Genomic DNA, 23,203 nt, shown 5'->3' on the forward strand with positions numbered 1-23,203 from the left:
CCCAAGTGGAAGTCAATAGCTTGCTTCTGATTTTAAATATTTACTTCCAATTTACAGAATTAGCCTATGTACTCTTGGTGGATCTCTGGGCGGCTATGTCTTGAGTTGGGAAGGCCAAGAACTTCTTTAAACAGCCAAATGTGCACTTTCCCAGTGATGAAAGCATCTCTCTCTCTCTCTCTCTCTCTCTCTCTCTCTCTCTCTCTCTCTCTCATATAAAATAGGTATTAAAACCAGTTTTAACATTATTAAAATTCAATAATCAGTTAACTGGCAGTATGTTCATCAAGCAGGGCTGGAAGGATTCCAAATACTTCGCTACCCAGGTACCTAAAATCAGTTACTAGAAATTTCAGATGTATTTCATTTCCCCCCTCCTGTTCTTCATGTTGGACTTAGGATCATACCCTTGCTTAGCTGCGGCCTTGATCCCTGGCATTTGGGCAAATAACATTGGAAGCTGAGGATAAGCCAAATGAATAGTTACACTAAACATGTAAAGTAAAATTGTGCCATCAAGTCGATTTCGACTCCTGGAGCCCACAGAGCCCTGTGATTTTCTTTGGTGTAGCTGCTTCCAAAAGCCACATCTCTGTGTTTAGCTCCTTTTTTCCTGCTTAACGCAGGAAACGTCATGACATCAGGACATTCTGCATTTCTCTGCCAGCTACAGTCAGTCGGTGATGTGGAGCAGGGGCAAGGAAATGCTGAACGTTATCACTCCAGGATACAAGCAAGTTGTATTTAATGTTATAGAAAGAGAAGAACGAACTAGACATGTGGCTGTCAGCTAATTTAATCCTTTCTAAATAAGTATCCAGGTAGATCTTATGGTTTGTATATTATACTCCTCTGTTCTGACCAGTATTTGGTTATTTCGTGTAATGTTGCTAAATTCTGTGTAGCAGCATGCAGAATTTGTAAATGTTGTGTTAGTATTAATGGAAGCAAATTATACCTTGTTTAATTCAGAGCATTAATACCCAACTCAGAGCTTTTTATATATCAGCGACTGTGATAATAAAGATTGAGTGATTGATTGACATGTGGCTACTGGTTTTGATGGCAGCCATGTTAGCCATAACCTTTTAATCTGGCCTTCTTTTCTCAGATTCCCCTATCTGTAAAGCAGGAATGATGGCCTGTCCCAAAGCCGCATTTAGGACAAAGAACATAAGTTTTCAAACTGCGGCTGGACAATCAGGGATGCTGTTGCAGTTTCCTGCACTGAGTGAGGGGATGGACTCGAAGACCTCCGAGGCCCCTGCCGGTGCTAAGATTCTATGGTATTCTAAAATGCACCCTGCCTAAGGCAGTTCTCACAATCATCAACTGGGTAGGACAACTGTCCTACCCAGTTTCAGGAGCTTTGTGGTTTTCTGATCGTGAGTGAGTAAAAATGCAAGGTCCGAGGCACTGACAGAGATTGTCTGTTGAATGGCCGCCGGGTACAAGAGCTCCTTTCTACGCAGCAGCTGTACCCAGCAGGGAGAAGAGCTGGCCTTGTGGCAGCAAGCATGAATTGTCCCCTTTGCTAGGCAGGGTCTACCCAGTTTGCATTTGAATGGGAGACTACATGTGCGGGCACTGCAAGATGGGGCCACTCTGGGAAGAGCATCTGCATGCTTTTATGCAGAAGGTCCCCGGTTCCCTCCCTAGCATCTCCAAGATAGGGCTGAGAGAGTCTCCTGCCTGCAATCTTGGAGAAGCCGTTGCCGGTCTGGGTAGACAAAACTAAGCCAGATGGACCAATGGTCTAACTCAATATATGGCTGCTTCCGATGTACCCAGCTCCTTAATGAATTAGGAGGAAAAGCGCACAGATCCAGCTGCTGTCTAACAGATGATCTCTGCTGGCACTTCCACCCTTGTTTTATACTCGCACTTGATGAGAAAACGGGAGCATGCACAGCTCCCGAAACTGTCCTACCCAGTTAATGATCATATGAATTCCCTTCATATATAGCAGGCTTGCTCAACTTTGGCCCTCCTGCAGATGTTGGCCTACAACTCCTATAATCCTTGGCTCTTGGCCACTGTAGCTTGGGATTATGGGAGTTGTGGTCCAAAAACAGCTGTGGGGGGCAAAGTTGAGCAGGCTTGATATATGGTATAGCATATTTCATATTCAGGATAGCACGTATAGCACTTTTAATATAGCGCTCTAAATGTGCTATAAATTATTACTGTTGATGATGATGATGATAATCGTAGAAGAATAATGGGCAAGTTTGTGCACATTATGGAAAGAGCTTGCAATAGAGGCTGCTCTAATGTTTACATGGGAGAGAGGTAATTATGTATGGCAAGTTCTAGCCCGTCCCGTCCCTTATGCTCAGGGTGTGTTAGAATTTGTAAATGATATTTGGCATGTATCAGAAAAAAAAGAGAATCTGTGCAAAAAATGTACAAAGTTTTCTGCTGCTATTTACAAGTCATTTACAACCTCAGTAAAAAATATCTTCTGAAGAAAATTCTAGTTTTGTTGTGTCACTAGGGAGAGCTGTAGGACAGCCGCCAAGAACGAACGCCTTCATAACTGCCATGCAAAGTTATTTTCTGTTTGGAGGAACATAGAGGAGAAAGTGATCTTGCAGGGCTATTTGGGGGTGACTGTGACAATAAGCTACATGTGTGAGTGTGGAACAGGAAACAGAATTGCCCTTTGCTTCCTGTTCCATTTATTGCCACATCCAAATTGTTTCTTAGATATGTAATGCTGACTCTGTTTACTTGAGAGCACAAATGCTCATTCATGTGATATGAGGGAAGGCATGGATTTTTCAGTGAAAAATGCCTTCATTTACAAAGATCATGGTTCAAGAGGTCTGTATTGTCAATAGCTGTTGCTTTTTGCGACTTTGTATTAGAACTATAGGAGGAAGGGTTTCTTCCCCCACTAAAATAACTGAGCTAATAGCTTGAAGCTTTGACCTGGGCAGACACAGTGGCGGCTTCTTAACTGTGATTAAGGAATTGTGAAAATACCCTGCGGACAGTGGTCCCTCTAATTTTTTAAATCTCTGTGTGAAATGAGTTTTGTTCTGGATGGCAGTATCAAGGCAGTGTGTGTGCACCTGCATTCAGAATGTGGCCTTCCTAATTCAACCTGTGTGGGATCTAAAATTAACTGAATGGACATCCAAAAAGTTGTGAGCGTGAGCATGCCTTAGAGGGAACAGTGCCTGGGGATTGTTGGAAATGTACAGAACAGAGAGATACTTTTTATTCTATGTGGTGGACATGTAAAAAATCAATTTAAAAAAAACAAACCAGTGCATTTGAAAATGCAGCAAATTTTGCATATAGATTTCCCATTTCTCCTGGAAATGTTCATGTTAAATTTTACTAAACCGTATATTCCAGCAAGTTATACTGAACTTTATATATGATAACAGCGGCAAGAATTCTTTATGCTTCCTGTTGGAAAACAAATCTGATTTTGTCTCTAGATGATTGGCATCTCAAATTTTGGGATTATGCATCAATGGCTAAAATTACTGCATATGTTAAGAACAAATCTGAAGATGTTTTCTCTCAGATATGTGAGCCATTTATTCAATATAATATATCACAGGGCCTGGTTCCTCATCTGACATTCGGTTTCTCTTTGGAGAGGAATTTAACGCTGATTGCTTTGTGTAGATAACAGGTGCATTAATTTTGGTATTGTTCTTACTGTTAATTTTTTTTAATTTGCAGCCATTTATCTTTCAGAGCGGAGAAGGGGGAGAGGGAGATGGTGGTGGAAAGAATTCAGGCGAATGTATATAGATTGTAATGAGAATCATTGTAATTGTGTTGTTTGATTTTCTCTCTCTTTTCGTTCTTTTTCTTTTTCTTCTTTGCTATTTTGTCTTTCTTTGTTTATATTATAGATAAAATAATAAAAAATAATGTGTTAAAAAAATGTGAGCTAACTTTGGGTTCAACAACTGCCCAGTGTTGCTGTAAACCACCCAGAGACGGAAGTTTGGGGTGGTCTACAGATTTGAAGTGTGTGTGTGTGTGTATGCTGCCTCCCTGAAGTCCTCTATCTATGAGCCAGTTTGGACAATTGCCCACCAGCACATAACACTGGGGACAGGCTGAGAATGTGCGTGCCCTGATGTCACTAGTGGATGTCCCAACATGCTCTTGGTGCGACCTTTAGTCATGTGAGAGGGGTGTTCATCTGAATTGCCTTTCTACACACTCTAAAACCCTATTTAAACTTGCAACAAAAGGACACGCTCAACCCAGGTCGGAACGTCCTCCAGTGACATCGGGATGGGTGCACTCTTGGCCCATCCCCAATGTTATCGTGTGTGCCGATGGATGATCATCAGACAATTTAGATCAGAAGAGCCCTGCTGGATCAGGCCCAAGGCCTATCTAGTCCAGCATCCTGTTTCACACAGTGGCCCACCAGATGCCTCTGAGAAGCCCACAGGCAAGAGTTGAGGGCATGCCCTCTCTCCTGCTGTGACTCCTGCAACTGGTACCTCTGCTAACTGAGCAAAGAGACACCTTTTTAAAGTGGCAATTACCTTATATTTAGCAGGGGGAGAGCAACTGGCCATATCCAGCCCCAGCACAGCATCCTTCCAATGGCTGTTGCTGGTATCTGCCTTACGTTGCTTTTTAGATTGTAAGCCCTTTGGGGACAGGAGGCCATTTTATTTATGTACGATTTATTTTTCTATGTAAATTGCTTTGTGAACTTTGGTTGAAGAGTGGTATATAAATATTCGTAGTAGTAGTATTCAGAGGCGTCTTGCCTCTTAGGCTGAAAGTGGCCTCTAGCCACCAGACTAGTAGGCACTTAACAAGGACTTAAATTAAAAGTATGGATTTGGTTCATGAATACCGCTTTAAAGGGAACATGCCGGCTGCAGGAAGGTAAGTAGTGAGCAGTTAGTTTATAAAACACAACGGAATTAATTTTCTTTGTTCTACTGTATTCCATAGCTTTCTTAAAAGGCAGACAGGCTTGTAATTAAATAAATGCTTTATAATAATCTTTGAATCGGATCGCTTTCACCTACTTGTAGCTGTCAACAAGCTAATTTTGCCATTTGTATTTTTCTGATGTTTTCGATCCCTAGAGACAACTACGACTTACCGTACACCCCTTTACGGTCAGCCATCATGGTGGGGAGAAGATGACGCAAATAATAAATTGGAGGCAACGGATGATAGGAGGCAAGAAGAACATTATTCAGGTAAACATGATGGTAATTATACCTGCCCCTGTTTTTTAGCACCAACTGTTGTGTAAAACATGGAAATGTTATGGTTTCTGCCCACAAGGACTGCAATTTAAGAGTGAGTGTTCCTTATCCTTTTTTCAGGGAAATGGCACCACCAGGAGATATTTCTCTGTAATTCTTCCACACTTATTCATTTTGAAAAATGCACCATGTAGAGGGTGAAATATCAATATTGCTATGGGAAATTGTTTATATAATATTTCATAACTACTTGCTGGGCAGGTTCATATGTTCAGAAGAATCCCCTCTTAGCATTAAATTCCAGATCTCAAATCAACCCACAAGTCAGACAAGGCCTTGTCCCCACAAAGGGATGGCCGTAGCTCAGTGGTAGAGCATCTGCTTAGCTTGCATAAGGCCCCAGGTTCAATCTCCAGCAGGGCTGAGCAAGAGTCCTTCCTGAAGTCCCAGAGAAGCCGCTGCCAGTCAGAGTAGACAGTATTGAGCTAGATGGACAATGATCTGACTCAGTAGACAGCAGCTTCCTATGGTGTTCAGACACCAGAAAGAGTCTCTGGAGGAATGCTGTGCTTGGGTTGAAAAGAGAGAGTAGCCCTCCGCTTGCTAAAAGTAAGAGAACCACCACTTCAAAAGATGTCTCCTTCTCAAGATAGTAGTGGTAAACTCTCTTTGTAAGGTTCTTTGTGAAAAGCTCCTAATAATCCTTTAATGGCACAAGACAGAGATCAGCTAGCAGTAAAAAACAAAACCCAGAAACCCATGAAGCTGAGGATAAGCTGCAGCTAGATATTAATTTTAATAATCTTAATAATAAGATTTCAGGATTTGTATCCTCTACTACAGGTTTGTGGGGCTTCTGAAGCCACTTGAGCAAAAGCTTTACAAAGCAATAGCAAGAGAGGTTCCAAGATCAAATTAAAGCAGGGAAATCAACCCCCAGAGAATGGTACCCTATCTGAGCAGCCACGGAAACTTCAACTTTATGGAGAGGAGAGCTGGTCTTGTGGCAGCAAGCATGACTTGTCCCCTTAGCTAAGCAGGGTCTGCCCTGGTTGCATCTGAATGGGAGACTTGATGTGTGAGCACTGCAAGCTATTCCCCTCAGGGGATGAAGCCGCTCTGGGAAGAGCAAGAAGGTTCCAAGTTCCCTCCCTGGCATCTCCAAGATTGGGCTGAGAGAGATTCTTGCCTGCAACCTTGGAGAAGCCGCTGCCAGTCTGTGAAGACAATACTGAGCTAGATAGACCAATGGTCTGACTCAGTATATGGCAGTTTCCTATGTTCCTAACTTCACACTGGGTTTCTCTCTGTCCCTGCTTCTTATTGTCTTGTGTTTAACTTCTAGAAAGAGCAAAAGAAATAGCTCAGCACGAAGAAGAAATCAATGGTAATATAAGTGGTTACAGAGATTCTCAGGGAGAGTCTGTCTACGCATTCCGGAGGGAGCCTAGTTACTTCGAAATCCCCACGAAAGAATTCCAGCAGCCAGTGAAATCTCCAGAGGCCCAAGTCCACGAGATTCCCACCAAAGACATTGACCCAGCAGTGCCCCCTGTCGTGCAGAGTCATGCCTCTTTCACCATTGAGTTTGATGATTGCACTCCGGGTAAAATAAAGATCAAAGATCACGTCACCAAATTCTCACTCCGGCAGAGGAGGAACCTCAGTAAGGACGCAGGACACGTGGAAATGATCTCGGCAGAGAACAAAGTGGCCGACTGGCTGGTGCAGAACGACCCGAGTCTCATAAGGAGGCAGTCCCCAGGGGATGATGTGTACAGCACCAAAAGTGATCTCCCGGTTCACGTGAGGACTCTGAAAGGTAGGCACTTATTTGAAGGGAATTGCTGACTGTGGTCAGGGATGGTTCGATTTCTGTTGAACAAAAGTGCTATTGCTATAGTGGGAGGTGGTGCAGATTTGGAATTGGGGGTATTTGTAATGCAAATGTCCACAGTTTAGAAATCCACAGCCGCTTACAAATTGGCACTAGACCACTCGGAATTCTGGCCTGGTTTGTAGCAGGGCAGAGGTCCCTAGCCATTTTTAAAGCAAGTATATCCCTTCTGTTGCAAACTTTCAGCTCAGGTACCCCATAGAGACACTGTGTGTGTGTGTGTGTGTGTGTGTGTGTGTGTACATGCCCCCACCCACTTATTTAAATGTTGGTTACTAAGTTACTCATGAGTACTCCCAAATTAATAGGACAAGTAAACATGTGCCATTAATTTCTGGAAGACTGCTTATGGATAATTTAATCTGGGTCACTGGAAGCCAGTGACTGGTGCAGCCCATTTCATTTCTATAGCATTTAATTGTCTCTCTCCCCCCCCCCCCCACACACACTTACTTTTGATAGGGAGACAGGCTGCTCCCGTCACAGACTGACATCCACACTAAATTACTAAATTAGTCTTTCTAAAATTAGTGGGACAAGTAAACTTGTCCTATAAATTTCAGTGGGATAACTCAGTGCTAATTTAGTGAATCCTGTCCGTTGGACTGAGGGGAGGGGTACGCTGAACTGAAACACATAGCCAGCCAATTAGGAGCAGAGAAGGAAGGTCTTCACTCTCCTCCCTCCCCTTCTGCAATGGGCACATTGTGTAGGATGTGTTGGCTTTGAGCCAGCAAACCTCAGATGGAGACAAATAGTGCTGTTGCAGGGTGGGGAGGCAGGAGGGCTCAGAGGATACCCTAAAAGCCCTTCAGTTACCCCTAGAGAGACAAGTTGCCCTTTTTGCGAACCGGTGCAGTACGTTCGTCCCTGCTGTTCGTCATCCCTCAATGAATTTCCTTCCATCCCATGAAACCTGACTATCTGAAGGTGTATAGCAGGGAGGGCTCACTAGTGGAACCAAGAGAAGTTATGCAGGCCTCTGCTTATGTCATGGTTCAGACTTCTGACTAAAAGAGTCAGAAGAGGAACGAGAGGATTCGCCTGCTAGTGAGGGCTCAGAGGCACAGCAACAGGATTTGGCAGGGAGACCAGACTCTGGAGCTGAGGATTCAGAACAGCTGCCAGACATGAATCCTGATGAGGAGGAGGCTGGGATTTCACCTGTCTTGAGAAGACGTCTCAAGAGGAAAGCTCAGTGGGAGACACGCAGGTGCAGGAGATCACAAGAGAGGAAGCAGAAGTGCTGACTCAGGGAAGCCTGATTAACTTCTGGTTTCTTGAGCCATATATTTTTAGCAGTCTGTGATTTCCACCGATGCTGTTAGTAACTTTCGCTGACCGCAGACCGTATTCTATTTTGAATTCCCAACTTTTTAGAGTTCCAGTTTGCCCTTGTTCTGTGCTTTCCTGCTCTGTTCCGTTAATTCCTTGTTCTGGTGTCCTTCATTCTTTTCATTCCTTGCTTTGTGTTTTCTTTTCAGTTATTACTCAGTTATTGTTAGAAGGGGGTACCTAGTTCAGTTCAGGAGACTTGATTCATTTACTATTTTCTTTGTGAGCCTTTTGTTTTCCTTTGTGCAGCTTTGCTGCTACTTTCTGTTAACTCACAGGGGAAGTGCTGAAGGGGGTTGTAAATCCTGTTGGGTTAGCCGAGCTAACAGATTTATGACAGCTTAACTAGAAACGATGCTCCCAAACATTCCTTAGGAGTCTCGTTACTAGGGATGTGCATGGAACCGAGCGGGGGTGGCTAAAAGGGCTGGGGGGTACAACTTTATGGGTGGGGGAGGGTGCACTTACCTTTCTACCCGCTTTCCCCCCGCCGGCTCTGGAGTCCTGTAAAATCTTTCAAGGCAGCAGTGTACCTCCCTGCCACCCCTTCCCCTCTTCGGCCAGAAGTACCGGGTGCGTGTGCACATCATGATCGCACGCGAGCCTGTCTGACATCCGTGTGCATGTGTGCCAGGTACTTCCAGCCACTTCTGGCTGAAGAGGGAGGTACACTGCCACCCCAAAAGATTTTACAGGACTCCAGCGCTGGTGGGGGGAAAGTAGTGGTGGGGGGAAGTGCACCCTCCTCCGCCATTAAAGTCCTACCCCCCACCCCCACCAGATGCTCGAACCGGCCAGTGTTTGAACCTGTTCGGAGGCCCGAAAAAGGGCTTCCGAACAGGTTCATGCACATCCCTAGTCATTACCTGTGGGGTTCATGGAATTTGTAGTGTCCTGTGCCTCCCAACAAATAATTAGCATTGGGAGGTGTAGGAAATGACAGCTTGCATGAATCCAAACGTCATTTCCAGTTAAATGCAGGCTTTCCCTTTTCCAGTGAGCTCTTTGCCACCAGTTCCCCTACCCCTTCACAAGAATACATTCGCTTGGGAAGGCGGAGGCTAGCGAGGACAGCGGGAAGTTCTCTCTCACATTCCCCCCCCCCCGCCCAGCTTTTTAAAATAAGTTTTATGAGGAGGTTCTCTGAGAAAACTCAGAAAATCCAAATGCATCGGCTGAGGTGAGATACTGATACAGTAGTTAATTGTACCCCATCCCAGGGCAACTCTAATTCTGTTCAGATTTTATTATTTCATTTATATACTGCTTCTCAACAAAAATGGTTCACAAAGCGATTTACATGGAACAAGAAACAAGATGCTTCACTGTCCCATAAGGGCTCACAGTCTAAAAAGAAGCACAAGGTAGACCTCAGCAACAGCCACTGGAGGGAGGTTGTGCTGGGGATGGATAGGGCCAGTTGCTCTCCCTCTGATGAATATAAGAGGATCACCACTTTAAAATGTGCCTCTTTGGTCAGTTAGCAGAAATTTTTACAGACAAATGTCCAATTTTCCAGGCAACAGACATGAAGACGGAACACAGAGTGACTCGGAAGATCCAGTAGCACCCACAGCGGAGAAGGAGACTCCTGGGAGTGACCATGCGGCTGAGCAAGCCAAGCTCCACCGCCAAATCCGGCGTGACCCCCAGGAATTGCTCCACAACCAGCAAGCCTTCGTCATAGAGTTCTTTGATGATGACACCCCTCGGAAAAAGAGGTCGCAGTCCTTCACGCACAGTGGCCACTCCTCCCTGAACGATGTGGATCCTGCCCTGAAAACCAAGGCTGAGAAACGCAAAATTACCGTGCCTGCCGAGAAACCCGGGAGCTCTGCTCCTCCGCCACATCTGGCTGCAGCCGGAACCAAAGGGCCAAGTAACGCTTTCACCACCCCGAGAGCTGGCTCCTTTAAGAGGGAGAAGACGGAGGAGCGGATCAGCTCTTCCGCATCTTCCACCTCCAGGGCGTCTGTTAAAAGTCACGGCAGCGTTGGGCGGAAGTCTAAAATCTCTCAGGATTTTGCTGCTGAGTTCTTAAGGGAGAGTTCTCAAGCTGCGAAAGCCAGCACCGAGAAGCCACCTCCCGTGCCAGCAGCGCTCGCCCCACGGATGGTGGTAGTACCACCGTCCGCACCTGAAGCCCCCCCTGTGCCAGCTGTCAACCCTAAGTTGGTCAAAGCAAGGAACCACGAGGAAGAGGACAGCTTGAGTGAAACCGGCACATACACCATTGAGACAGAGTCGCAAGATAAAGAAGTAGAAGAAGCGCGGAAGATGATAGATCAGGTAATTCTTGGAGGCCGAGAACTCTGACCATCAGACTGCTTGGGTTAGTGGTGTTTTCTCAGTTCCACTGATATTCTGCTTAACTGTGACGGGGGTCTAAAGGCAGTATGCAGACATGAGACGCCTGATCTCTAACAATGGCTAAAAGGTCTAGATGGGGGCTACATGTTCACACACTCTGTCCTCCCTGTCACTCCCCTCTTGTGCCAGTGGCTTTATTTATTTTTATTTATTGTTAAATTTATATACCGCCTTTCATTAAAACAATCCCAAGGTGGTTTACAGCAGATTTTTTTTTTAAGATTGTAGAAATGACACAATTAAAACATTAAGCTGAAAATATAAAACAAATCTGATTAAAAAATTCAAAACACAAGCATAAAAAACAATACAAAGTACAAAGTACAAAGAGCAGCATCAGCAGAGACAATCATATAAAAGCCTGGGTAAGAAGGCAGGATTTAACATGCTTTCTAAAAACTGTGATGGAGACCGAGGAGTGGATAGCCACTGGGAGAGCATTCCAGAGTCTGGGGGCAGCAAGAGAGAAGGTCCTGTCCCGTGTGCACGAGAACCGAGCCTCCCTTACTGTCGGCACCTGGAGCAGAGCCCCCTCAGATGACCCCATCAAGTGGGCAGCAACCCTTGGGAACAGACAGTCCCTCAGGCATCTCGGGCCCAAACCATTAAGAGCTTTAAAGGTCAAAAGCAACACCTTGAATTGGCCCCAGAAACAAACTGGTAGCCAGCACAGCTCTTTCAAAATGGGTGTGATATGCTCCCATTGGGCGTCACTGGTAGCGACATGGGTAGTGTCCAACATTTTTGGCAGGCTGCCACAGCCCCACCTGCTGCAGCTTCCTCTGCTCACCTGCCTCCTCTGTGACCCCACTGGCCATTGCAACTGGCACAACCAGCAAAGGGAAGCAAGCAGACCATGGCACAGTATAATGACATCACTGCCTGGTGGTTGCACCGTGACCAGATGGTGATGTCATTATACTGCCCCACAGCCAGCTTGCTTCACTTTGCTATCTGTGGCAGCTGCAATGGTTAGTAGTATCATAGAGGCTGGCGGCAAGAGGGAAGGGGGCCTGTGGCAGAGGAAGCAGGTGGCAAGTGGGATGGGTGGGTGGTGGAGTCAGTGAATGGTGGGTACTGCGGTGGTGACTCCCTCATAGAGTCCTCTGGCAGGACCTCCAGCACCCATGTTCTTCTCACACAGCCACACAATGGTAGATCCGCCTCTGTCTTGTGCATGGTATTCCTTTCTCCCTTACACCTGCATTAACTCAAATCTTGGTTAAGCTTAACCAGATTTCCTCTTAACCAGGGTTTGCAAAATAGCTTCCAGCTGTGGTTGTGAAGGAAACCCTGGTTAGAATTAAGCATGCCTTTGGGAAAAGGGCAAAGGGGATTTTTGTGAAAGAGGGGAAGAGCTGGAGAGGGAGCACACAGCCCAGTAGCCTGCTCCTGATCTCTTAAGTTTGATTAGAGGTTCGGCCTGTGTTGGAACAACTAAAGTCTAGGTATCACAAACGGCAGATGAGATAGTAAACTTGTATCTGGATTGCTGCAGTTTAGTGCAGGTGTAGGAAAGCTCCTCCCTACAGCAAATCCTCTGCATATAGAAAACTAGTATGTCAATACAAGAAGGTTAGACTAGAACAGTTTTTATTTTATTTTTAAATTTTATTTATTGACACTATGTAAACAGTAAAAATAAATAAAACTTTAGATCAGATAATCTTGTAAACTTTAGGCCAGCGAATCCTAACATTGCCCTGTAATAGGGCTTTGCAATATTGGATTGAGAATATCTGATTCAATCTGATATCTCCCATATTGGATCCTATTGGATCTAATTTTGACCCAATATAGAGAAGCCCGCTTCAGAGCTGGTTAAATATCGGATTTCCGGTGGAAAAATCCAACTCCGACATTTTAAAGTGGTCTAAATACTTGAATCCAACATTTTTTGTATTGCATGCAATCTGATCCAATATTGTTCGTGCCCAGGCCTACCCTGTAAATCTCAACGAAATGCTCTTGGCTCATAATCAAATTCAGCATCATTCTATAATTTGTTTTAAAACATTTACCAAGGCATATACAATTTTCAATTCTGATTATTTTGCAAACTATTCACCTTTGTGAGAGATCTGGAAGAGGTGCATTTCGGTCATAGCCTGAGCTATATGATGACTTCAGGGTTTGGAAATCCTTAATTTCACTTTAAGCTTCCTCTCTTCTCCTGTCTTGGGTTTATCAGGTTTTTGGTGTTTTGGAGTCTCCGGAATTTTCCAGAATTTCTTCAGCCTTCCGGCCTATTATAAAAGGGGAAAAAGAAGAACTGGGTCCGCACCATTTGATTGGTGAAAATGGCTCAAGCCCAAAGGTGACTATGATGCAGGTCATCGCTTCCAAGGTGGCAAGTGGACACCATGCAGAGATGCAGGTATGAAGGCGGATCTTTGCTTTACCTTTTTGTACTTGGTTCTGCATATATTATTTCTGTGTATTGCATAATCTATATGACTGTGGCGGTACTGATTTTTACGAGTGAAACAAGAGCACTCTCGTGCAAGACTGCTGGGACTGCCTTTTACAAGCACAGCAGTCTTGGTACGTTGGTAACGCTGATGGAAGACTGCGCATCATGTTGGCCAATATAAATAAATTGGTTCCCTTATATGCCATACAGTCATCCCTTGCCAAGCATGGTTTTACTAAATGTGGGCTTGAATATATCCAAATAGGAAATTGTGGCAGGTCTTACCAGCCACGATCCGATTATCCGCAGTTGGCAAGGTTTTGTTTTTTAATGAGGGGGAGGTTTCATTGATTTGGGGGTGGGTTCAGAGGTTCAATCAGCTCATTCTTTTAGCTGAGCCTTGCTGACCTTGCTGTCTGTTGCCAATTTAAAATGTCTTTGAGTGATTTTAGGGGGGCTCGGAAGATTTCCAGAGGTTCAGTCTGCTCATTCTTCTTGGTGATATTACAGGATTTTTGGTAATTTTAAAAAAGCATTTTGGGGGTATTTTTTCCCTTTTTTAGGTCTTTTTGTAGCCGTGGTTTCTTTAACTCCCTGTTTCCCATAGACTTTAATGCCTCACCAACCGTGAATTTGCCAACAGTGAGGTTTTGCCAGAATCACAACTGCAAAAAGACCTAAAAATAAAAAGGGAAAAATACGTTCCCCCCCCCCCCAATGCTTTTAAAAAATTACCCAAAATCCTGTAATATCACGTAGAAGAATGAGCAGATTGAACCTCTGGAAATTTTTTGAGGCCCCCACAACACTCAAATTTTGAGCCTCCCCCAAATCACTCACATTTTAAATTGGCAAGAGGAACCCTTGGGAGCAGGTGGTCCTTCAGGTATCCTGGGCTCAAACCATTAAGGGCTTTAAAGGTAATAACCAGCACCTTGAATTGGATCCCGAAACACATTGGCAGCCAGTGCAGGTCTTTCAGAATAGGGGTAATATTCTCCGAACGAGCAGTTGGCATAGTTCATTTTAAAAAAATCTACCAAATGACAGATTTTGCTGCCAACGGCAAAAACGTCAAAGTGTTGTGTGTTATCGTGGAGACGTTGTTTTAACAGTGTAGGACTCCCCTCACCCCTGTTTCTTTAATCTTGTAGTTACCACCACCATCTCAAGGTGGCCAAAAATGGGTGTCGAGATGGGCAAGCCTGGCAGATAGTTACACAGACACAGGATCTGCTCTTGGACTTGGGGATGCCCACCAGCAGGGAACCTTCTCTCAGGCGGGCATGGGTAAGCATGGCTGTCAATACCATCCTCATGTTGTTAAAGGACTTCGGGAAAAGAGGAAGATATAAAATGCCCCTGGTTCTCTTTCCTCCGCTGTTGCTTTGTGTTAAGTCCAGTATTCCAATTCTGGAACACATTGTTATATTTCCATAAAACGTGGTTTCACAGGAAATAAAAATACAGCCAATTATGTAGTCCTTAGCAACCAAAGTAAAGATAATATCAGAAAGATAAAAAGCAGGAAGTAAATTTTCAAACACACATAGTAGGTGTTCCTTGTAATAGACAGTGCATCAAAAAGAGTTCTTTTAAGTAGATAAAGACTTGTGTAGTGCATAACAACTGGAAGTCACGGGATACCAACTTTTCCAACAGAGAGCACTTTTCAAGGAATGCATTTAAATCTACAGTGGTGTTGGAGAAGAGACTTTGTTTATGATTCTTGAAAGATCTTCCCTGCCCCACCCACCCTCCACCCCGATTTATTTTAGTTTCTGTTTGGAGAGAGAAAAGTACTACTACTACAACACATATTTCTACTACAACACATATTTCTACTACAACACAGCTTCTCAACAAAAGTTCGCAAAGCAGTTTACACAGAAAAATAAGCAACAAATAAAATAAGATGGCTCCCTGTCCCAAAAGGGCTCATGATCTAAAAAGAAACCTAAGGTGGACACCAACAATGTCCATTGGAGGGAAGCTGTACTGGTGTTGGATAGGGACAATTGCTCTCCTCCTGCTAAATATAAGGGAATCACCACTTTAAAAGGTGCCTCTCTGCGCAGTTATCGGGGACTAAATAGGAGCCAACAGAAGACCAAAGGAGATTTCTCCAAGGCCTCTTCCATATAATTGGGATTGTTTCAGTGCAGTAAATGCACGGCTCTTGTAGGAAATACAGGGAATGACCCTGTGTCACACACACACTGCATTTTCCTGCTACCCAAAGCACAGTATTCTCTTGCTATGAAAATGTTGTGTGGTAGTGTGCCTGTTTGAGGTTCACTTTTATTAGAAATTTATTAGAAGCATTTGATATAATGTTAAGAGCATAAGAGTCACCCTGAAGGATCAGGGACAAGGCTATCCAGCATCCTGTTTCCACAGTGGCCCACCAGATGCCTCTGGGAAGCCAACAGGCAAGAGATTTAGGCATGCCCTCTCTCCTACTGCTACATCCCTGCAACTGGTATTCGGAGGCATCCTGTCTCCAAGCCTGGAGGTAGCCTATAGCCATTGAGACTAGTAACTAAGCTTGTGGTCATCAGAGAGCCAGCGTGGTGTAGTAGTTAGAGTGCTGGACTAGGACCGGGGAGATCCGAGTTCAAAGCCCCATTCAGCCATGAGACTTGCTGGGTGACTCTGGGCCAGTCACTTCTCTCTCAGCCTATCCTACTTCACAGGGTTGTTGTGAGGAGAAACTTCAGTATGTAGTACACCGCTCTGGGCTCCTTGGAGGAAGAGCAGGATATAAAATGTAAAATTAAAAAGAAATAATAAAATCAGCACATCAGCTGGCAGTGTTGTACCTTTTAGCACTGAAAAAACACACCTCCTCTTCCTCTTCCTCTTCCTCAGTGTTCTTTTTATAGGTGCTGGTGATGGCATTTGATGAGGAATACTGTAGTTTTCCTCCTTCCCATTATTTGTTTTTTAGGAGTTAAATGTTACCCCTATATTATTTAACAGATGTCTTTTCATTATTCTCAGAAAAGGACTCCAGTCCTAAAATGGGAGAACCCGACACGTCTGTGTCTTCACGGATGAGACGTCTTCTCCCACAGCTCCCTCCGGGGGACAAACCAGAAAGTCCAACACCAACCATTTTAATTTGCCAAGAGACTTTTCCTGATGTTTCCCAAATGAATGCTATTAACGACCATGGGGCAGAAATATATGTGGATCCTGCCAGCCGGCTGTTCATTCAGGAAGACTTGGATCCTGATAGCCTTAGTGATGCCAGCAAATCCGATGATGGCTTTGGCTTAGAAAAAGGCAGGAGATGCCAAGACCACACCAAAGTATCTGTGCAGGCACAGGCGAGGGCTGAAAACGCAAAGTCCGAAAGCCACCAACGTGCTGTGCCAAGGCTTTCGAGTCTGAGAGCTTCAAGTGATCCTCTGTCGACATCTTTCTATATTGGTGACGAGGAAGAGGAAGTAGGGTTTCCTTCGAAACTTTCTTCAAGCACTTCTCATGCTCAGGTGGGCAAAGACGAAGCTTCTTTCAGGTCTGGAAAGCCAGCTGTCAAAGGTGTTAGCAATACCTACATTAGCTCAAATGGGAAAATGGTCATCTCCCTGCACCCCGGGCTCCCTCTTCCTGAGCAAGAAGTTGTAGCCACAAAAGAAATTTCATCTTTTGTTCGGCAGGAAAGTTTTACCAAAGAGAAATCAAGCAGCACCGTCCCCCAAAACAGGCTTCCACATATCTCAAGTCACCCTCTGCTTAAAGATCTCGATGTTGCTCGAGCAAATCGCATGGACTATAATCCAGATACCCACCTTCTCCTTAAAGACACTGAAACTGCTCTGGCAGCCCTGGAAGCCAAACTTCTCTGCCAAACCCACCAACTTGATGTTCCAGAAAATACCCCGGGGCAGTTGGAAGATTCCTTATCGGGGGATTCAGATGTGGACACAGCAAGCACTGTCAGCTTGGTGAGTGGCAAAAATCTCCCAAGCCAACCGCCGAAACGTAAAGCTGTGGCGACTTTGCAAAAAGAGAAGTCCTCTTCCACATCATCCATACAAGACCAGCCGAGTGCACGTGAAAGGCTTTCAGAGAAACGGAAGACTCTGCCACCCGAAACTGGAAACAAAGGTGAAAATGCAAAATGTTTCCAAGTAAAACGTAACACAGGGACTGCTGGCTCTCTAGATTATACAGATGATGAACGAAGTAGTAATCTCCCGTATTTGACATCGACTGAAGTAGCCTCCTCTGACCAAGAGCAGTCTGCCTCCCGGCCGATCTCTCGAAAGAAGCCTTTCTCGCAGTCCACCAAAGAAGAACATGGCAAAGTGACCCCAACCGTGCAAAAGATTCAACAAGTTCTCACTAGGTCAAATAGTTTATCAACCCCGAGACCTACGAGAGCCTCAAAGCTTCGCCGTGCCCGGTTGGGAGATACCTCGGATAACGAGAGTGCTGATACTGAGAAAACGACATCTCATCATGAAGCAGCAACAGCAGCTGCCAAACAGCCCGTGGAGACCAAGAAACTGTCGAGGCTTGACATCCTTGCCATGCCCAGGAAACGGGCGGGATCTTTCACCGTGCCAAGTGACTCTGAGAGTGCACCACCAAGACCAGCTTTTTCAGGGCGCAGCGCAGAGTCATATTATTCTACTAGAAAACCACCCGTATCAGAAGCCAGAAATGCAGCTAGGAAAACAGCAGCCGCAATAGCTGCTTCGAAGCAGCCTTTTAGTAGAACACGTTCCAGCAGTGTCAAGTACTCCTCTTCTTCCAGTGAGTAATAGTGCACTTGGCCCCTTCTGGCTTTCTTGTGCTTTTAGTTAGGATTCTTAGAATTCTCCACCAAAATAAATTTCCAAGCTAAGTAAGGAAATACTTTGAAGATGGTTCTGTAGCCTCTTGTAACAGAGTCAGAGCCTCATGTCATATCATATCTTATTTTATTTATTTATTGTTAAATTTATATACCGCCTTTCATTAAAAACAATCCCAAGGCGGTTTACAAAAGTTAAAAAACATACAATAAAAATGACAATAACAATATCAAGCTAAAAATATGAAACAAATCTAACTTAAAATCTATAAAATACAAACATAAAAACTATACATGGATAAAAAGACACAGAAGCAGCAATAGAACAATCATGTAAAGGCCTGGATAAAAAGCCAAGATTTAACAAGCTTTCTAAAAGCTGTGATGGAGTCAGAGGAGCGAATGGCCACTGGGAGAGCATTCCAGAGTCTGGGGGCAGCAACAGAGAAGGCCCTGTCCCAAGTGCATGACAGCCGGGCCTCCCTCATTGGCTGCACCCAGAGCAGAGCCCCCTCAGATGACCTTGTCAAGCGGGCAGCAGCCCTTGGGAGCAGGCAGTCCCTCAGGTATCCTGGGCCCAAACTGTTAAGGGCTTTAAAGGTCAAAACCAACACCTTGAATTGGACCCGGAAGCGAACTGGCAGCCAGTGCAGCTTTTTCAAAATGGGTGTGATGTGCTCCCATCGGGTAGCTCCAGATAAAACCCTAGCTGCTGTGTTTTGCACTAGCTGCAGTTTCTAGATATTCTTCAAGGGCAGTCCCACGTAGAGAGTGTTACAGTAATCCAGCTGTGACGTGACTAAGGCATGGGTAACTGTGGCCATATCTGCCTTCTCGAGAAAGGGATGCAGCTGGTGCACTAGCCAAAGCCATGCAAAGGCACCCCTGGCCACTGCCTCCATCTGAGCTTCCAGAAGCAGAGCCGGGTCCAATAGTACCCCCAAGCTGCTGGGTCCAGTAGTACCCCCAAATTGGACTTTGAATTTTTATAGTCCAAATAAATTCTCTCCTCTTCCCCCTGTTTTTCTCTTGTGGAGAATAGCTGTTGCTCTTATATGCAATCTCCATATTGAGAAGCACTGATTGCCAGATTCTGGGAGACAAAAGATGGTTATCCTCATCTTGCTTATTAGCTTCCTGGGTGCTGCTGATGGAGACAGAACACTGGGCTAGATTGAGTTTGCATTTTATCTACCAAAGGAGTCTTTGTGTTTCCTTAATGCCCTAATTTTGAAATGCACGGTGACTTCTGAACATGTAGTACTTGCCTGTTCTTATAACAGGTTTGTTTAATCATCTGTGGTATACAACAAATAAAATACAACCAATATTTATATACTGCTCTTCAACAAAAGATCCCAAAGTGGTATAGATAGATAGAAATAAACAAATAAAATGGCTCCCTGTCCTCAAAGGGCTCATGTCGCAGATTTAACCCAGCCTTTGTCTCAAAACAAGCTCACATGAGGGGAAGAAAAATGCTGAATCATTCCCTCCATGTCTGCTCAACAAAGGCTGTACCTTTGAATTTAAACTGCTTCTTCAGTAGTGCTGCCACCATCCCCACTTTTTAACAGTTTATCCACCCACCCCACCCACTCCCACTCCGGTGTGGGTGAAATTCCAGGGAAACTCTCCTTCTCTTTACCAATGGAAAAATACAAAAACCCTTCCACGTGCAGCTTTCAAGTGGTGAGACGACTTGGTAGAGTTGCTGAGCAATTAAATTTGAGATGTGTGTTGCACCAGAGCAATACCCCTTTTCCTGAGTTAAAAATTTACTCAGAGGCAGGTAAAATACAAAGAACAAAAAAAGAAAGAAAAAAGAAAAGGTTTATTCAAAATACTACAGATTGCTTCCGTCTGAGGCTTTCTCAGCTTCTAGTTACAGGTAAAAGAAACATTCAGTAGTTGCAAGAATACTTCCAAAAGCACCCCAGTTGCAAGGAACAGGGATATAGGAACCTTTAAAAGCCCATTTAGGTTACAGAGACTTTTGCAGTGCCCTGGATGGACTTGGCACAGGTTTAGCATTTCTTACATTACAGATAAACAAACTTAGAACAATTGTAAGGATTTTCAAAGCACACCAAAGTAAAGTAATCTAAGCGAGCTAATTAACCCCTTTGAAGCCAAAAGCCCTGGCTTCCTTCCCCCTTGAACTCCCCCCAAACTCCAGGAGAGAATTCAAGCTTCCTGCAATCCTGTCACTCAAGGATCTGCAAATATCCTTCCATGAGAGAATTATTTAGGCTAGTTGTTAACCATGAGGCAGCAAAACTCCCTTGCTGCTCACTAAGCCTTCCACCCATCCTCTTTCATTTCCTGCTTAGCTCCAACTGAGGAAAAAGAAATGCTTCTCTTCCGGCCTCATGGCCCTCAAGGTACCACCCACCGTGTCCTGAGTGGCTGATTCCTAGAAGTCACAGCTTGTCAGTCAAGAAAGGGTTCACTTCCAGTTCACTCTTTACAGGAAAGGAAAGGCTGTTACTGCCTGATCGTTACAGCTCACAATCTAAAAAAGAAACATAAGATAGACACCACCACCAGTCACTGGAGGGATGTTGTGCTGGGGATGGATAGGGCCAGTTGCTCTCTGCCTGCTAAATAAAGAGAGTCACCAGATGGTAAGGATCATGGTAAGGATCTTCTCTAGGTGACCAGACAGGAAAACTTCCAAAACTGCAAGACAGTTATTCCTCCCCCCACTCACTTTCAGGTCACCAATGTGTTATAAACGACAAATACTGGTTAGGCTAGCAAGAAAAACTTGTGGGCTGTACATTGGTTAGGCTAACAAAATGTTTGTAGGCTAACCATTATGTTGACATTTCCAAAACTGTCTTAAGTAGGGTTTTCTCCTTTACCCAGGCTCACATCTGCACAAGGGTAATGCTGTGTATGTATGTGTGTGTGGGGTGGGGACATGTGATCATGCATCTCACTTCCAAGCTGTATGAACCCAGGCTCCTCCGCCTGTGCTGATCTTCTACCCATCTGCACTGAACACTTGACATAATTCATAATGAATGTTTTGCACAGCATCCGCATGTGAGGGAATGTGTGCCTTGTGTCACATAGTACTCTCTTCTTCCAGGGGCTAATTCTTGTGCTTTCTGTTTTAGCACAGGTTTGCTCAGCTTCGGCCCTCCTGCAGATGTTGGCCTACAGCTCCCATAATCCCTGGCTATTGGCCACTGTGGCTGGGGATTATGGGAGTTGTAGACCAAAAACAGCTGGGGTGTGTGTGAGCAGGCCTGGTTTAGTGCAAACCCAGAGTGCAGGAAGTTGCCTTGCACAGCTGCACCCCTAGAGGAAGAGCTTAACTTTGTAAAGTCACTTCTTATTGCTTGATAATGTATGAGACGCTCAAGTTATTTAAAATTAGCAGATGGCACAATACAGTATATTGATTAAGTGCCATCAAGTCCGTGTTGACTCTTAGCGACCACATAGATTCTCTCCAGGATGAAAAGTACATGAATGATGTTATATTAAATAAGATGGGGATAGTGGTGCACATTAATGGGCAATGCAGACCTGAGCCATTTTAATTGTCACAACTTCCCTTTATATAATAAGGATGATGTAAACATCCTTTGTCACAAGACGCACCCCCCCCACACACCAAATTTGCCCATACCTCATTTTAAATGAATTGGTTTTGTCTTTCATTGCTTTAGTGTAAAATTAACACCAGGCACCCTTATGAATTGGTATATGATTACTAACAGACTAATTCCTTCATAAAGGTTCTGGACCTTGGACTACATCTACATAGGTGGTGCTTTATAAAATGGCAAATAGTATTCCCACTTTTTTTTTTTTTTTTACTAACGATGTGCACAATAACGCTTTGCTTCTTTTGAATAAATAGGTAAAACCAAAAAAAGTGAACCTGGGGCTGGTTCAGCTGATACCGTCTCAGCCCATTCAGTGCCCTTGCGGCAGGTTTCTTTATCAAACTGGGATGCTGTTCCAGGAGGATGTCATGACAGGGGGTGCTCTCGCTGGCATCCTCTTCCTAACTGCGTGGGCAGGAATGGTATCCTTCAAACCAGCTCATGGATGACTTGAAATACAGCTTACTTGCTGCCAAAGGCAACTTGATAAATCAAATCGTTTTCTGCATCAGATCTTCTGTAGCCTGAAAAAGGAATGATCCTGGGTTACAAGATAAGGGGTTTCTGTCCTTTGACTAGTTTATACACCAAAAATATCTGCTTGAGGCATCAAGGGTGTTGCCTGTTAACTATGCAGCAAAATGCACTATGTGAATGCGGCAGGGCAAACCCAGAGATCCCATGGAAACAATTATACTTCTCTGTACCATGAATGCAAAATCCCAAACAGACTGCCCTCTTGGTCAAAATTATCTTTCCCCCCCAATTGTGCTTGTTTACATAATCAGTTATCCTGAAGTAATGAACTCCCATTGGGTTGTTTAATGGTCTTAATTAGTGAGTGAAGTAAGCTGAAAGTAAGGAAGGATGGGGATCTTGATTTGGCACTAAAAATAAATAAATCTTGAGGCCAGTAGGAACATAGCAAGCTGTCTTATACTTGGTCAATTCATTGGTCCATCTGGCTCAGTATTGCCTACACAGACTGGCAATGGCTTGCCAAGGTTTCAGGCAGGGGTTTCCCCCAGTCCTACCTGGAGGTACTGCCCAGGATTGAACCTGGGACCTTCTGCGTGAAAAACAGGTGCTCTACTACTGAGCTATGGCCTCATCCCACATAATGACTGAGTATGACTGTTGCCTTGGGTATTCAGAGACGTAGTGGAATTTTAGAACATAAGCAAGCAAATACTGTGACCAGAAATGAAAAGGTGTGTATTGATTAAGACCGTAACACCTCTTCAAACAACCTGGAGTATTCCTGAGTGTGTAAACAAGCCAACTATTTCTGCTCTCCAGCTTCTCTCCAAGGTACTTACCTGTGCTTGGAAATGAAGCCATTTGGATGAAAGTCTGCTAAGGAGGACACAGGGGAGTCTCACTTACTTAGTTGTTTTTCCTGGGGCCTTCCGTGCATGACGAAATTCAGGACTATGTCACATGTTAGAAAATTCCTCCAACAAAAGGCACTTTTGCATAGGAATGCATGTGAAAGTTACATATTGTGCCTACCACATAAGAATGTTGTAATGTGGGGTAGGCCAC

The 23,203-nt window shown here is 44.5% G+C and overlaps 1 protein-coding gene across 5 annotated transcripts in view; it reads left to right on the forward strand.

The window, feature by feature from the left end:
- Window positions 1-23,203, forward strand: part of CEP170B (centrosomal protein 170B) — a 134,010-nt gene that overhangs the window by 73,616 nt on the left and 37,191 nt on the right. For all 5 annotated transcript variants that reach the window (XM_053278824.1, XM_053278842.1, XM_053278852.1 and 2 more), the window contains exons 7-12: window positions 5,088-5,204; window positions 6,559-7,035; window positions 9,965-10,734; window positions 13,007-13,192; window positions 14,383-14,518; window positions 16,232-17,995. In XM_053278824.1, the coding sequence (XP_053134799.1) occupies window positions 5,088-5,204; window positions 6,559-7,035; window positions 9,965-10,734; window positions 13,007-13,192; window positions 14,383-14,518; window positions 16,232-17,995 (3,450 nt within the window). The remainder of the gene's footprint in view (window positions 1-5,087; window positions 5,205-6,558; window positions 7,036-9,964; window positions 10,735-13,006; window positions 13,193-14,382; window positions 14,519-16,231; window positions 17,996-23,203) is intronic.

The sequence above is a fragment of the Hemicordylus capensis genome, chromosome 1, assembly GCF_027244095.1.
Source record: "Hemicordylus capensis ecotype Gifberg chromosome 1, rHemCap1.1.pri, whole genome shotgun sequence".
In the NCBI taxonomy this organism is placed as follows: Eukaryota; Metazoa; Chordata; class Lepidosauria; order Squamata; family Cordylidae; genus Hemicordylus; species Hemicordylus capensis.